General features: G+C 43.3%; 1 protein-coding gene across 2 annotated transcripts; it reads right to left on the reverse strand.

The window, feature by feature from the left end:
* Positions 1-238: 238 nt before the first annotated feature.
* On the reverse strand, positions 239-13821 carry LOC106606327 (peripheral myelin protein 22). 2 transcript variants are annotated; one of them, XM_014202479.3, is made up of 5 exons: positions 13635-13821; positions 12739-12828; positions 10899-10992; positions 2952-3092; positions 239-1175 (listed from the first exon to the last, which is right to left on the reverse strand). In XM_014202479.3, exons 2-5 carry the CDS (start codon positions 12814-12816, stop codon positions 1018-1020), a joined length of 471 nt encoding a protein of 156 aa, XP_014057954.3. In that variant the 5' UTR covers positions 12817-12828; positions 13635-13821; the 3' UTR covers positions 239-1017. The 2 variants fall into 2 exon arrangements, with proteins under 2 accessions (XP_014057954.3, XP_045575681.2); XM_045719725.2 differs by lacking the exon at positions 13635-13821 and adding an exon at positions 13106-13135.
* Positions 13822-14093: the final 272 nt, after the last annotated feature.

The raw sequence follows: 14093 nt of genomic DNA on the forward strand, positions 1-14093 counted from the left end.
GTTGCTTCTACTGAAACACATTTTCCTTCATCAAGAAAACTGATGTTGTTTGTGGATTCACTTTGTCTGAAGGATTTGAGTAGCCTGATTGCCAGTCTGTTCTTGCCTTCTTGACAACTATTTATGGAACTGGCTTGTTTGGCATGACAATGACAAGCTAGGAATTGACACTACATTATAGTAAAGCAACATAAACATTTAAAAGGTTTTAAACATTTCCTCTTTGTTACTAAAAGCTGATATCACAGCTTTATCTCTTTGGCACAGAGGAGAAAGTATGAAAAAAACAAGCTCTGACAATGAACTGAGCTCAACAACACTATGTACAAAAGGTCATGTAAAAAATGTTATAAATATGTCTAAACACATAGACACTATGTACATCTTTACACTGTAACATGGATTGTCTGTTCTCCTCTGTAGTTTACTCACACATGGCTCTCAGTGGAGGCTGCTGAGGGGAGGACGGCTCATAATAAAAGATGGAACTGCGCAAATTGAATGGAATCAAACACATTGTTTCCATGGTTTCCATGTGTTTGATGTATTTGAAACCATTCCACTGATTCTGCTTCAGTCATGACCACCTGTGATTGGTATGTATAATGTAGACTTGGGTTCAAATATGATTTGTTTTCTAACAAATGCCTTAGCTGGGCTTGATGGAGCTTGCTTGGCAGAATGAAACCAATGGAATAATCCCAAAAGTGCAAACACTCATAATCTAATCAAATGCTCAAAGTATTTGATGGAAAACAAACACTATGTGAGCCATTTATCCTCCCCTCACCAGCCTCCTCTGGTGGTCAGTGGGCATAGCATGGTTGGGGTCAATTCCAATTCCAATATCAATTCAGAAAGTAAACCTCATTAAGAAGCATTGAAGAGAACTGGAATGTTAGTGTACTTCCTGAATTGACTGGAATTCTAATGGAATTGACTCCAACCCTGGGGCACAATGCTGTGTTCTGCTGGTGGTGGTGGTGTGAGGTCTTCACCTCAGCCTCCCTCCCCTTCTCATTCCCTCTTCCTCAGTACGATGTAGATGAGACCACTGACCAGACACAGAGGGAAGGACACCCAGGCCAGGACGTAGGCAAAGCCGAACACAGCATCCTCTTCCCCATCCGGACTCATTACAGTGTAGATTATAGCTCCACACATCACAAACAGACCTGGTGAGAGAGAGAGAGAGAGAGAGAGAGAGAGAGAGAGAGAGAGAGAGAGAGAGAGAGAGGAGAGAGAGAGAAGGGAGGGACAGAGAGAGCAGGGAGGGACAGAGAGAGAGAGGAGAGAGAGAGAGAGAGAGAGAGAGAGAGAGAGAGAGAGAGAGAGAGAGAGAGAGAGAGAGAGAGAGAGAGAGAGAGAGAGAGAGCAGGGAGGGACAGAGAGAGTGGGAGTAGGGAGGGACAGAGAGAGAGAGAGAGAGAGCAGGGAGGGACGGACAGAGAGAGAGAGAGAGAGAGCAGGGAGGGACAGAGAGAGTGGGAGTAGGGAGGGACAGGAGAGAGAGAGAGAGAGAGAGAGAGCAGGGAGGGACAGAGAGAGATGGGAGAGCAGAGAGGGACAGAGAGAGACGGGAGAGCAGAAAAAAAGGCATGGCTAGTTTTAGACTGTTGGAGATCATGAATTTGTTCCAAGTTGACACACCTAATATTTTGTAACAGACGTGGTTATTATATTGGGGAGGGGCTGACTGAATCTGCTAGTTTCCATGCCCATGTGCAGAAAATGCTTTTTTGAATCCAGCCACCTCTGCCCACTAAAGCAAATTGAGATATATCCAGCACAAGATGTAGTTTGGTTCCAACTAAGAGATTATGACAGTAAACCAACCCTCATAGGAAGGCACCTAACTTTGAGGCAGTTAACCAACCCTCGCAGTAAGGGACCTAACATTGAAACAGTAAACCAACCCTTGTTTAAAGGGACCTTACATTGAAACAGTAAACCAACCCTCGTTTTAAGGGACCAAAAATTGAGACAGTTAACCAAATCTCATAGTATAGGACCTAACACTGAGATAGTTAACCAACCCTCGTAATAAGGGACCTAACATTGAGACAGTTAACCAACCCTCGTAGTAAGGGACCTAACACTGAGATAGTTAACCAACCCTCGTAATAAGGGACCTAACATTGAGACAGTTAACCAACCCTCGTAGTAAGGGACCTAACATTGAGACAGTTAACCAACCACTGTATTAAGGGACCTAACATTGAGACAGTTAACCAACCCTCGTAGTAAGGGACCTAACATTGAGACAGTTAACCAACCCTCGTAGTAAGGGACCTAACATTGAGACAGTTAACCGACCCTCGTAGTAAGGGACCTAACATTGAGACAGTTAACCAACCCTCGTAGTAAGGGACCTAATATTGAGACAGTTAACCAACCCTCGTAGTAAGGGACCTAATATTGAAACAGTTAACCAACCCTCGTAGTAAGGGACCTAACATTGAGACAGTTAACCAACCCTCGTAGTAAGGGACCTAACATTGAGACAGTTAACCAACCCTCGTAGTAAGGGACCTAACATTGAGACAGTTAACCAACCCTCGTAGTAAGGAACCTAACATTGAGACAGTTAACCAACCCTCGTATTAAGGGACAGTGGTCACATGGGGCCGCCTCCCACTTTGACCTGAGTTATAACATGTCTGTCTTTTACAGATTCAGTTTTTCCCCCAGATCATTTTCCTGCCTGGACGGTAAGCCCCACAGAACAACATCCAGACCCTCTCACCATCCAGACCTTCTAAGCAACATTGTTCGTTGATGCCAATATAAGACATTGTATAAACCGGGGGACCCGGCTAGATTAGATAATCAGGGTGATGTGATGTGATACTCACTGGCCAACAAGACCAACAACTTTATGAAGTGTCTATGTAGGCCTTTATAAAGGGGTTATGAAGGCTTCATTAAGCCTTATAAATGGTTGTACTCACTGGCGAGGATCTGGAAGATGGCGGTGAAGAAGAAGCGTCCTCCTTTGACCAGGGTGAAGAGCTGACACATGAAGAAGACGAGAGAGAAGATGCAGAACAGCACTGAGAGGACCATGAGGGCCTGAACTGCCTGGATCCAGTCTGAAGAGAGGAGACAGAGGAGGTTGAATATGACATATAACCAGAGATGGGTAGGTTACTTCCTACATGTAGTCTGTTACAGAATTGTATTCACTATTGTAACTTTTGGATTACCCCACTAACCTAATCTATCTCACTAACCTAATCTGATTACCCATTAAACAAAATCTATTGCTGAAGAGCCATGTTAGAGTTTACATAGCTGGCCATACACTGAGTTTACAAAACATTATGAACATTGAGAGATTAAACAAGACCAACAGCCTGAAATTGTCAGGGCATGGACTCTACAAGTTGTGGAAAGCCTTCCACAGGGATGCTGGCCCATGTTGACTCCAATGCTTTCCACTGTTGTGTCAAGTTGGCTGGATGTCCTTTGGGTGGTGGACCATTCTTGATACACACGGGAAACTGTTGAGCGTGAAAAACCCAGCATCGTTGCAGTTCTTGACACAAACCGGTACGGCTAGCGCATTTCTACCATACCCCTTTCAAAGGCACTTACATATTTAGTCTTGCCCATTCACCCTCTGAACGGCACACATACACAATCCATGTCTTATTGTCTCAATGCTTAAACATTCTTCTTTAACCTGTCTCCTCCCTTTCCGCAACAATGATCGTGGATTTGACAAGTGGATTTAACAAGTGACATCAATAAGGGATCATAGCTTTCACCTGGATTCACCTGGTCTTTCTATGTCATGGAAAGAGCAGGTGGTCTTAATGTTTTGTATACTCAGTGTATATCATTCATTTAAGTCCTGAAATCGATGTAGTAACTACAGATTGCCCCTTTAAGTCTATCAAAGGTCTCTGTGTTTTTAAAATGTCTCCATTAGGCCTATGGACATTTATTTTTAATCAGCGCAAATTAGATTGAGCAATAAAAGCCCCACTTGTTTTTGACAGTATGGATCACAATGCCACAGTTCTTTTTGACAGTATGGAGCACAATGCCACAGTTCTTTTTGACAGTATGGAGCACAATGCCACAGTTCTTTTTGACAGTATGGAGCACAGTGCCACAGTTCTTTTAGACAGTATGGAGCACAATGCCACAGTTCTTTTTGACAGTATGGAGCACAATGCCACAGTTCTTTTAGACAGTATGGAGCACAATGCCACAGTTCTTTTTGACAGTATGGAGCACAATGCTACAGTTCTTTTAGACAGTATGGAGCACAATGCCACAGTTCTTTTAGACAGTACAGAGCACAATGCCACAGTTCTTTTAGACAGTATGGAGCACAATGCCACAGTTCTTTTTGACAGTATGGAGCACAATGCTACAGTTCTTTTAGACAGTATGGAGCACAATGCCACAGTTCTTTTAGACAGTACAGAGCACAATGCCACAGTTCTTTTAGACAGTATGGATCACAATGCCACAGTTCTTTTAGACAGTATGGAGCACAATGCCACAGTTCTTTTAGACAGTACAGAACACAATGCCACAGTTCTTTTAGACAGTATGGAGCACAATGCCACAGTTCTTTTAGACAGTACAGAACACAATGCCACAGTTCTTTTTGACAGTATGGAGCACAATGCCACAGTTCTTTTAGACAGTATGGAGCACAATGCCACAGTTCTTTTAGACAGTATGGAGCACAGTGCCACAGTTCTTTTTGACAGTATGGAGCACAATGCCACAGTTCTTTTTGACAGTATGGAGCACAGTGCCACAGTTCTTTTAGACAGTATGGAGCACAATGCCACAGTTCTTTTAGACAGTATGGAGCACAATGCCACAGTTCTTTTAGACAGTACAGAACACAATGCCACAGTTCTTTTTGACAGTATGGAGCACAATGCCACAGTTCTTTTTGACAGTATGGAGCACAATGCCACAGTTCTTTTAGACAGTATGGAGCACAGTGCCACAGTTCTTTTTGACAGTATGGAGCACAATGCCACAGTTCTTTTTGACAGTATGGAGCACAATGCCACAGTTCTTTTAGACAGTATGGAGCACAGTGCCACAGTTCTTTTAGACAGTATGGAGCACAGTGCCACAGTTCTTTTTGACAGTATGGAGCACAATGCCACAGTTCTTTTAGACAGTATGGAGCACAATGCCACAGAAGAGAGGAACTCCCTCAGGCTGTTATTCCACAGGCTGGGATCCACCTCAAACTGTTATTCCACAGGCTGGGATCCACCTCAAACTGTTATTCCACAGGCTGGGATCCACCTCAAACTGTTATTCCACAGGCTGGGATCCACCTCAAACTGTTATTCCATAGGCTGGGATCCACCTCAAACTGTTATTCCACAGGCTGGGATCCACCTCAAACTGTTATTCCATAGGCTGGGATCCACCTCAGACTGTTATTCCATAGGCTGGGATCCACCTCAGACTGTTATTCCACAGGCTGGGATCCGCCTCAGACTGTTATTCCATAGGCTGGGATCTGCTCTATGCAGCTGTTGCAAGAGCACTTTATTCATTGTTGGTTGCAAAAACAATGATTGATAGGCATCTTAAACTTCTTCAATTCAACCGTTATTGGGTTAAAATACATTGGTGAACAGCCATCCACAACAACCACAATCCGTACGGCGCAAATAGCTAAATGAGAGAGCAGCAGTGTGATTCATATCAATGCGCTATGTAGATATCATTAATAAGTGATATCAGTATCACCCATAGACTACACCACTGTTGTCATCCTTACCTCCAAGAATTTATTCAAGTTGGATAACCTTTGGATGCTAACAGCAGTCTCACCATTGGAAGACATAGCTTGGACTATAGCCTACAAAAACCTATTCCTGCTCTTTTCCCGCGATCCATCAAACACATTTGGTGTGTCATCATAGTGGTCTTTGACTTGTGGTCAGACTCACTCAGACGGAACAAATTTAAACTTGCGCCTTTTTTCAAAGCTAATTTGAATATCATTGAGAAAACAGAACGGTGTCAAACATCCTTTCTGAATTTAAAAGTAATCCTAGAAGTAATCATGTAGTTTTTCAAAAGTATCTGTAATTTGATTACAATGTTTTTGCTGGTAAAGTAACAGATTACAGTTCGTTTTTTGTAATAAGTTACTTGTAATGGATTGCATGTAAGCCTTTACTCCCCAACCCTGCATACGTATAGCATAACTTTATATAACATAAAGTAGCACAACATATCAAAACATGAATGCCTAACTCCTGATAGGTGGTAGGCTGGCTTACTGTAAAGCACCTTGTGACAATGTTGCTGTAAAATGGGCTATATGAATGAATTTCATTGGCTGATTAACTGATAACAGAGCTGAAGCTGTCATCATGTCACGTCCTGACCATAGAGAGCTCTTATTTTCTATGGCGGAGTAGGTCAGGGCGTGACTGGGGGCGTTTATCTAGTTTATTTAGTTCTATGTTCTTTGGTTCTAGTTTCTGTTTTTCTATGTTGGGGTTTTGGATATCATTATCCACAGTGCGCATTCATAGCCCGGTGCGCACTGTGCCTGCGCCCCGCATTTGCCGGGCTAAAGTGAGCATTCAGCCAGGACGGGTTGTGCCGGCTCAGTGCTCCTGGTCTCCGGTGCGTCTCCTCGGTCCAGGATATCCTGCACCAGCTCTACGCACTGTGTCGCCAGTGCGCCTTCACAGCCCAGTGAGTCCTGTGCCAGCGCCCCGCACTTGCCGGGCTAAAGTGAGCATTCAGCCAGGACGGGTTGTGCCAGCTCTACGCTCCAGACCTCCAGTGCGCCTTCCCAGTCCAGAGCTTCCAGCGGCAGTTCCCAGTCCAGAGCTTCCAGCGACAGTTCCCAGTCCAGAGCTTCCGGCGACAGTTCACAGTCCAGAGCTTCCGGCGACAGTTCCCAGGCCAGAGCTTCCGGCGACAGTTCCCAGTCCAGAGCTTCCGGCGACAGTTCCCAGTCCAGAGCTTCCGGCGACAGTTCCCAGTCCAGAGATTCTGGCGACAGTTCCCAGTCAGAGCTTCCGGCGACATTTCACAGTCCGGAACCTCCTGAGACGGCCTACAGTCCGGAACCTCCTGAGACGCCCCGCAGCCCGGAGCCTCCTGAGACAGTCCGCGGTCCGGAGTCTTCAGCGACGATCCGCGGTCCGGAGCCTCCAGCGACGGTCGGCGGTCCGGAGCCTCCACCGATGCTGGCGGGTTCGCAGGATGAGAGGGTTCTTCGTCCCGCACCAGGTCCGCCTCCGATGCTGGAGGATCCGCGGGATGAGAAGGTTCTTCGTTCTGCACCAGAACCGCCACCAACACTAGACACACCCTAACCCTCCCTTTTGGTTTCAGGTTTTGGAGGCCGGAGTCCGCGCCTTTGGGGGGGTACTGTCACGTCCTGACCATAGAGAGCTCTTATTTTCTATGGTAGAGTAGGTCAGGGTGTGACTGGGGGGGTTTATCTAGTTTATTTAGTTCTATGTTGTTTGGTTCTAGTTTCTGTTTTTCTATGTTGGGGTTTTGGATGATCCCCAATTAGAGGCAGCTGGTCATCGTTGTCTCTAATTGGGGATCATATTTAAGTAGTTGTTTTTCCCACCTGTGTTGGTGGGAGATTATTTTGAGGTGGTGCATGTAGCACCTCTGTCATCGCGGGTTTGTGTTTTGTTTATAGATTATTGTTTGTCTTGCATTGTTTCACATTTAAATAAAAGATGTGGAACGATACCCATGCTGCGCTTTGGTCTCCTTCCTACGACGATCGTGACACATCATGTAAAATCTCATTATTCGATAGAGGTTGGATGAGAGTGTTGGCTACACAGAATGCAGAATCACTACTGTCCTCTAGGTGGATAATGATAGTTTGACCTCTAGGTGGATAATGATAGTTTGACATCTCGGTGGATAATGATAGTTTGTCCTCCATGTGGATAATGATAGAGTTTGACCTCTAGGGGGATAATGATAGTTTGACCTCTAGGTGGATAATGATAGTTTGTCCTCTAGGTGGATAATGATAGTTTGACCTCTAGCTGGAAAACAATACTTTGACCTCTAGCTGGAAAACAATAGTTTGATCTCTAGCTGGATAACGATAGTTTGACCTCTAGGTGGATAATGATAGTTTGACCTCTAGGTGGAAAATGATAGTTTGGCCTCTAGGTGGATAATGATAGTTTGACCTCTACGGGGATAATGATAGTTTGTCCTCTAGATGGATAGTAATAGTTTGACCTCTAGATGGATAGTGATAGTTTGACCTCAAACTGGATAATGATAGTTTGACCTCTAGGTGGATAATGATAGTTTGACCTCTAGCTGGAAAACAATAGTTTGACCTCTAGCTGGAAAACGATAGTTTGACCTCTAGCTGGATAACGATAGTTTGACCTCTAGGTGGATAATGATAGTTTGACCTCTAGGTGGATAATGATAGTTTGGCCTCTAGGTGGATAATGATAGTTTGACCTCTAGGGGGATAATGATAGTTTGTCCTCTAGATGGATAGTAATAGTTTGACCTCTAGATGGATAGTGATAGTTTGACCTCAAACTGGATAATGATAGTTTGACCTCTAGGTGGATAATGATAGTTTGACCTCTAGCTGGAAAACAATAGTTTGACCTCTAGCTGGAAAACAATAGTTTGACCTCTAGCTGGATAACGATAGTTTGACCTCTAGGTGGATAATGATAGTTTGACATCTAGGTGGATAATGATAGTTTGTCATCTAGGTGGATAATGATAGTTTGGCCTCTAGGGGGATAATGATAGTTTGACCTCTAGGTGGATAATGATAGTTTGGCCTCCATGTGGATAATGATAGTTTGACCTCTAGGGGGATAATGATAGTTAGACCTCTAGGTGGATAATGATAGTTTGGCCTCCATGTGGATAATGATAGTTTGACCTCTAGGGGGATAATGATAGTTTGTCCTCTAGGTGGATAATGATAGTTTGTCCTCTAGGTGGATAATGATAGTTTGACCTGTAGCTGGATAACGATAGTTTGACCTCTAGGTGGATAGTGATAGTTTGTCCTCTAGGTGGATAATGATAGTTTGTCCTCTAGGTGGATAATGATAGTTTGTCCTCTAGGTGGATAATGATAGTGTGTCCTGTAGGTGGATAATGATAGTTTGGCCTCTAGGTGGATAATGATAGTTTGACCTCTAGGTGGATAATAATAGTTTGACCTCTAGGTGGATAATGATAGTTTGTCCTCTAGGTGGATAATGATAGTTTGTCCTCTAGGTGGATAATGATAGTTTGACCTCCATGTGGATAATGATAGTTTGACCTCTAGGGGGATAATGATAGTTTGTCCTCTAGGTGGATAATGATAGTTTGTCCTCTAGGTGGATAATGATAGTTTGACCTGTAGCTGGATAACGATAGTTTGACCTCTAGGTGGATAGTGATAGTTTGTCCTCTCGGTGGATAATGATAGTTTGTCCTCTAGGTGGATAATGATAGTTTGACCTCTAGGTGGATAATGATAGTTTGACCTCTAGGTGGATAGTGATAGTTTGTCCTCTAGGTGGATAATGATAGTTTGACCTCTAGGTGGATAATGATAGTTTGTCCTCTAGGTGGATAATGATAGTTTGTCCTCTAGGTGGATAATGATAGTTTGACCTCTAGGTGGATAATGATAGTTTGACCTCTAGGTGGATAATGATAGTTTGTCCTCTAGTTGGATAGTTGATAGTGCTAGCAGAGACGGTAGAGAAAGCAAGACACCCCACACCCTCATGTTGTCTGGTGGGGGCGGGGCCACTCTGGTCTACTTATTGGCCGTTCCCTCAGAGGGAGTGCCCCAGGGCCAGACATCTCACTGGCTCATGTTGTCTTGTCGGAGCGGGGCGGTGGGGGCGAGCGGGAGGGGACGATAAGTAGACCAGAGCAAGCTTTTCCCTCTCTGGTGCGAGATATTATGGAGGAACAGTGAGCATGCCAGATATTATGGAGGAACAGTCAGCATGCCAGATATTATGGAGGAACAGTCAGCATGCCAGATATTATGGAGGAACAGTCAGCATGCCAGATATTATGGAGGTACAGTGAGCATGCCAGATATTATGGAGGAATAGTCAGCATGCCAGATATTATGGAGGAACAGTCAGCATGCCAGATATTATGGAAGTACAGTCAGCATGCCAGATATTATGGAGGAACAGTCAGCATGCCAGATATTATGGAGGAACAGTGAGCATGCCAGATATTATGGAGGAACAGTCAGCATGCCAGATATTATGGAGGAACAGTCAGCATGCCAGATATTATGGAGGAACAGTCAGCATGCCAGATATTATGGAGGAACAGTCAGCATGCCAGATATTATGGAGGAACAGTCAGCATGCCAGATATTATGGAGGAACAGTCAGCATGCCAGATATTATGGAGGAACAGTGAGCATGCCAGATATTATGGAGGAACAGTCAGCATGCCAGATATTATGGAGGAACAGTCAGCATGCCAGATATTATGGAGGAACAGTCAGCATGCCAGATATTATGGAGGAACAGTCAGCATGCCAGATATTATGGAGGAACAGTCACCATGCCAGATATTATGGAGGTACAGTCAGCATGCCAGATATTATGGAGGAACAGTCAGCATGCCAGATATTATGGAGGAACAGTCAGCATGCCAGATATTATGGAGGAACAGTCACCATGCCAGATATTATGGAGGTACAGTCAGCATGCCAGATATTATGGAGGAACAGTCAGCATGCCAGATATTATGGAGGTACAGTGAGTTCATGTGGGAAAAGCATGCTCATGCGAGAGAGAAAAGGCCCCACTTAGACAGACAGGAACCTTGTTCAAACCGTCTGAGTAAAATATGTTATTTATCCACCATCTTTGGTGCTAGCGTCTTAGACAAACCTTCATTGCTGGCAGAACTGCAGTGATATCCTCCGTTAGTAGTGAGACAGCTGTACCACAGGTCAGTACTCTTGGTTCCTCCTACAGTCCAGGCCTGGAACACAACACAACACAATGAATATAAACGACACACCCACAACACAAGACAATGAATATAAACGACACAACACAATGAATATAAACGACACACCCACAACACAACACAAAGAATATAAACGACACACCCACAACACAATGAATGTAAATGACACACCCACAACACAACACTGCATTCCTCATAGAACACCCAGCCACATTCATAGACTATTTTTCAGTACACGACACACTGACATCACAGACAGATGCGCGCGACACTTGGCTGCAGTAGAAAGCCATCTCTATCTATGCCCATTCAACATAGCCTAGATATAAGTGTTTATTACTTCTAAGCAAAATAACTTTTGGGGTTCTCAGATGCTTACAATGATCTTTTGATCATTGCTTGAACACTCGCTAAGCAGTTGTTAGCTAGAATTGCTAACGCTCATTGATATCGTTTGTAGCGAAAGCTAGCCAAAGAGCCATTTTACTGGTTGAAGTTGAAGTGTTTTTAAAGTGTAAGGCAGTTGATTTGCGACGATGACACAAACATTATATTAAGCAGGACATTCATACGAGTCTTAAAATCCAATTAGAATCCAAAAGTAGTGTGAAAGTCACTCGTAAGCATCATGTAATTAAGGCTTTTTTTGCTGCCGTTCTATACGAACTCCGCCTTGTTCTGCCACCAACTTGCGTGCAGCAATGTTTGCAAACACAGAAAGGGGTCTATAGTTTGTATTTAAAACACAGAACACCCAGCCACATCCATAATACAGCTTTAAAACACAGAACATCCAGCCACATCCATAATACAGCTTTAAAACACAGAACATCCAGCCACATCTATGATACAGCTTTAAAACACAGAACACCCAGCCACATCCATAATATAGCTTTAAAACACAGAACATCCAGCCACATCTATGATACAGCTTTAAAACACAGAACACCCAGCCACATCCATCGTACAGATTTAAAACATACATACTCAATTAACTCAACTCACACACAAAGGGTGTGTTTACACAGGCAGCCCAATTCAGATATTTTTTTCAGCGGTTTGGCAAATAATTGATCCCAAAGATCAGAATCGGGCTGCCTGTGTAGATGCACCCACTCACAAGAACCCCCCCCCCCACCACAACATGTGCACAGCCCGTTAAAAGTAGTACAAGTGGTTCCCAGGTCCATCGTAAAACTACATACACCCATCACCACACCCAGGTTCAAATAGTATTTGTTTACTTTCAGAAACTTTAGCTTGATCTAGCTTGTCTGGGCACAATGGAACCAATCACATAATATAGTGTAGTCCCAAAAGTGCAAGCAACCACGCCCATCTGGCGTGATTCAGGTTCAATCAAATGCTGAAATATTTGAACCCAGGTCTGACACATCAGTTAATTGCCGTGTTCCAGATGGTTAAACAAGGCTGGATAGCCCCTATTGATTACACTGACTTACTGAGACACACACACACACACACACACACACACACACACACACACACACACACACACACACACACACACACACACACAGTGCTATAGTACAGTAGGCAGCAATATCATAGCTACTCACATGGTATTATAGTAGGGTATAGACAACAATCATAGTTACTCACATTGTATTATAGTAGGGTATAGACAACAATATCATAGCTACTCACATTGTATTATAGTAGGGTACAGTTAACAATATCATAGCTACTCACATTGTATTATAGTAGGGTACAGTTAACAATATCATAGTTACTCACATTGGCAATTGTTGAGACAAACAGTAAGACCAGGATGATGAGGTGCAAGATGAGCACTCCGAGCAGGATGAGCAGCATTTTCTGATAGATCTACAAGTGGAGACAAACACACAGGAACCATAGTTATCAGACCAGGGGTCTACCGTACTGATTCAGCGTCAACTATTTGAAGTGGTACTTCATATTGACACCAGGTGGCGCCATTTCCACATTTACTCATCAAACCCATATGTTTACTTCAAATTGAAAAGTATGAATCCCGTAACATTGGAGTGGATAAAAGCACGGAGTTAGAGGAATGTCCCAAATCCTCAAGACTATAGTTTTGAGAAAAATGTAAAATATTTACAGCCAATTAAACACGTACATCAATTTTATTCATGCAGCAGATAGCACATCGTTGGAAAAAAATTAAATATATAATCAACAACAGTTGCACTCTACTTAGAAAGTTTCCATAGACGTTTTGAAACGACAAGTGAGTAGCCTAGTTGAGATTTAAAACGAAATGCAAATCAATGATCAAAACAGCTCCATATGCCTGTGGAGAACTCCACCAACGCAGCTCGGCTGTGCGTCTGTCTGGAGAGGACCGTTAATTACTAGAAGCCCTGTGACAAAATGAAACGATGAGTCATTCAAGAATTCTACAAACTCCCCCAAAAAACGATTCGATTACAATTTATCAAAAATAAATTCGATTAATTGCTGAAAACGTAGCTGTAGGCCAATCAGATGAAAATAAATAAATCCAACTTGATTAAACTCCAAGAATAAAGTTAATAAATTCCGTTAGTGGGAGGAGGAGAAGTGAAATCAATAAAACTATCGGGATATTCATCCTTTGAAAGAAAATAAAAAACGGTAAATTAAGATTCCTTATTGTATCAACTTACAGAAAGCAAAGGCTGTGGTAAATTTCCCTTTAAAAATGAGTGTTAAGGAGTTGAAGTGATCACAACTAGTGCACAGATCCCACTGTAGACACAAGAAGCACTATTCCAGATTTTCCACAGCAACACGCAAGCTTTTCTTTACGTGAGAACACCGCCCTATGCACGTCGCTTCGTCACTGCAGCTAGGCTCCCGCTCGAACTATTATTTGGGAACTGTTTGTTTTCCTGAACTATACAGCAGGCTGAAGGCTGCTACCAACCCCACAGTGGTATTCAGGGGAAAGTTCCTTGGAAATTGCTTAGCCAGTGTGTCGTTGTAGATTACATTTTAACAAGGGTGGTTGGAGTGGAAAATAAACAAATTGGTCTCTTTTCCATGGGTATTTAATTTTTTATTCCCACACTGCTGTAAAATCGTTCATTAAAAGCACTCTTTGTAGCGACAGAAAACTAAACACA

The sequence above is a fragment of the Salmo salar genome, chromosome 06, assembly GCF_965601325.2.
Source record: "Salmo salar chromosome 06, fSalSal1, whole genome shotgun sequence".
Taxonomy (NCBI): Eukaryota; Metazoa; Chordata; class Actinopteri; order Salmoniformes; family Salmonidae; genus Salmo; species Salmo salar.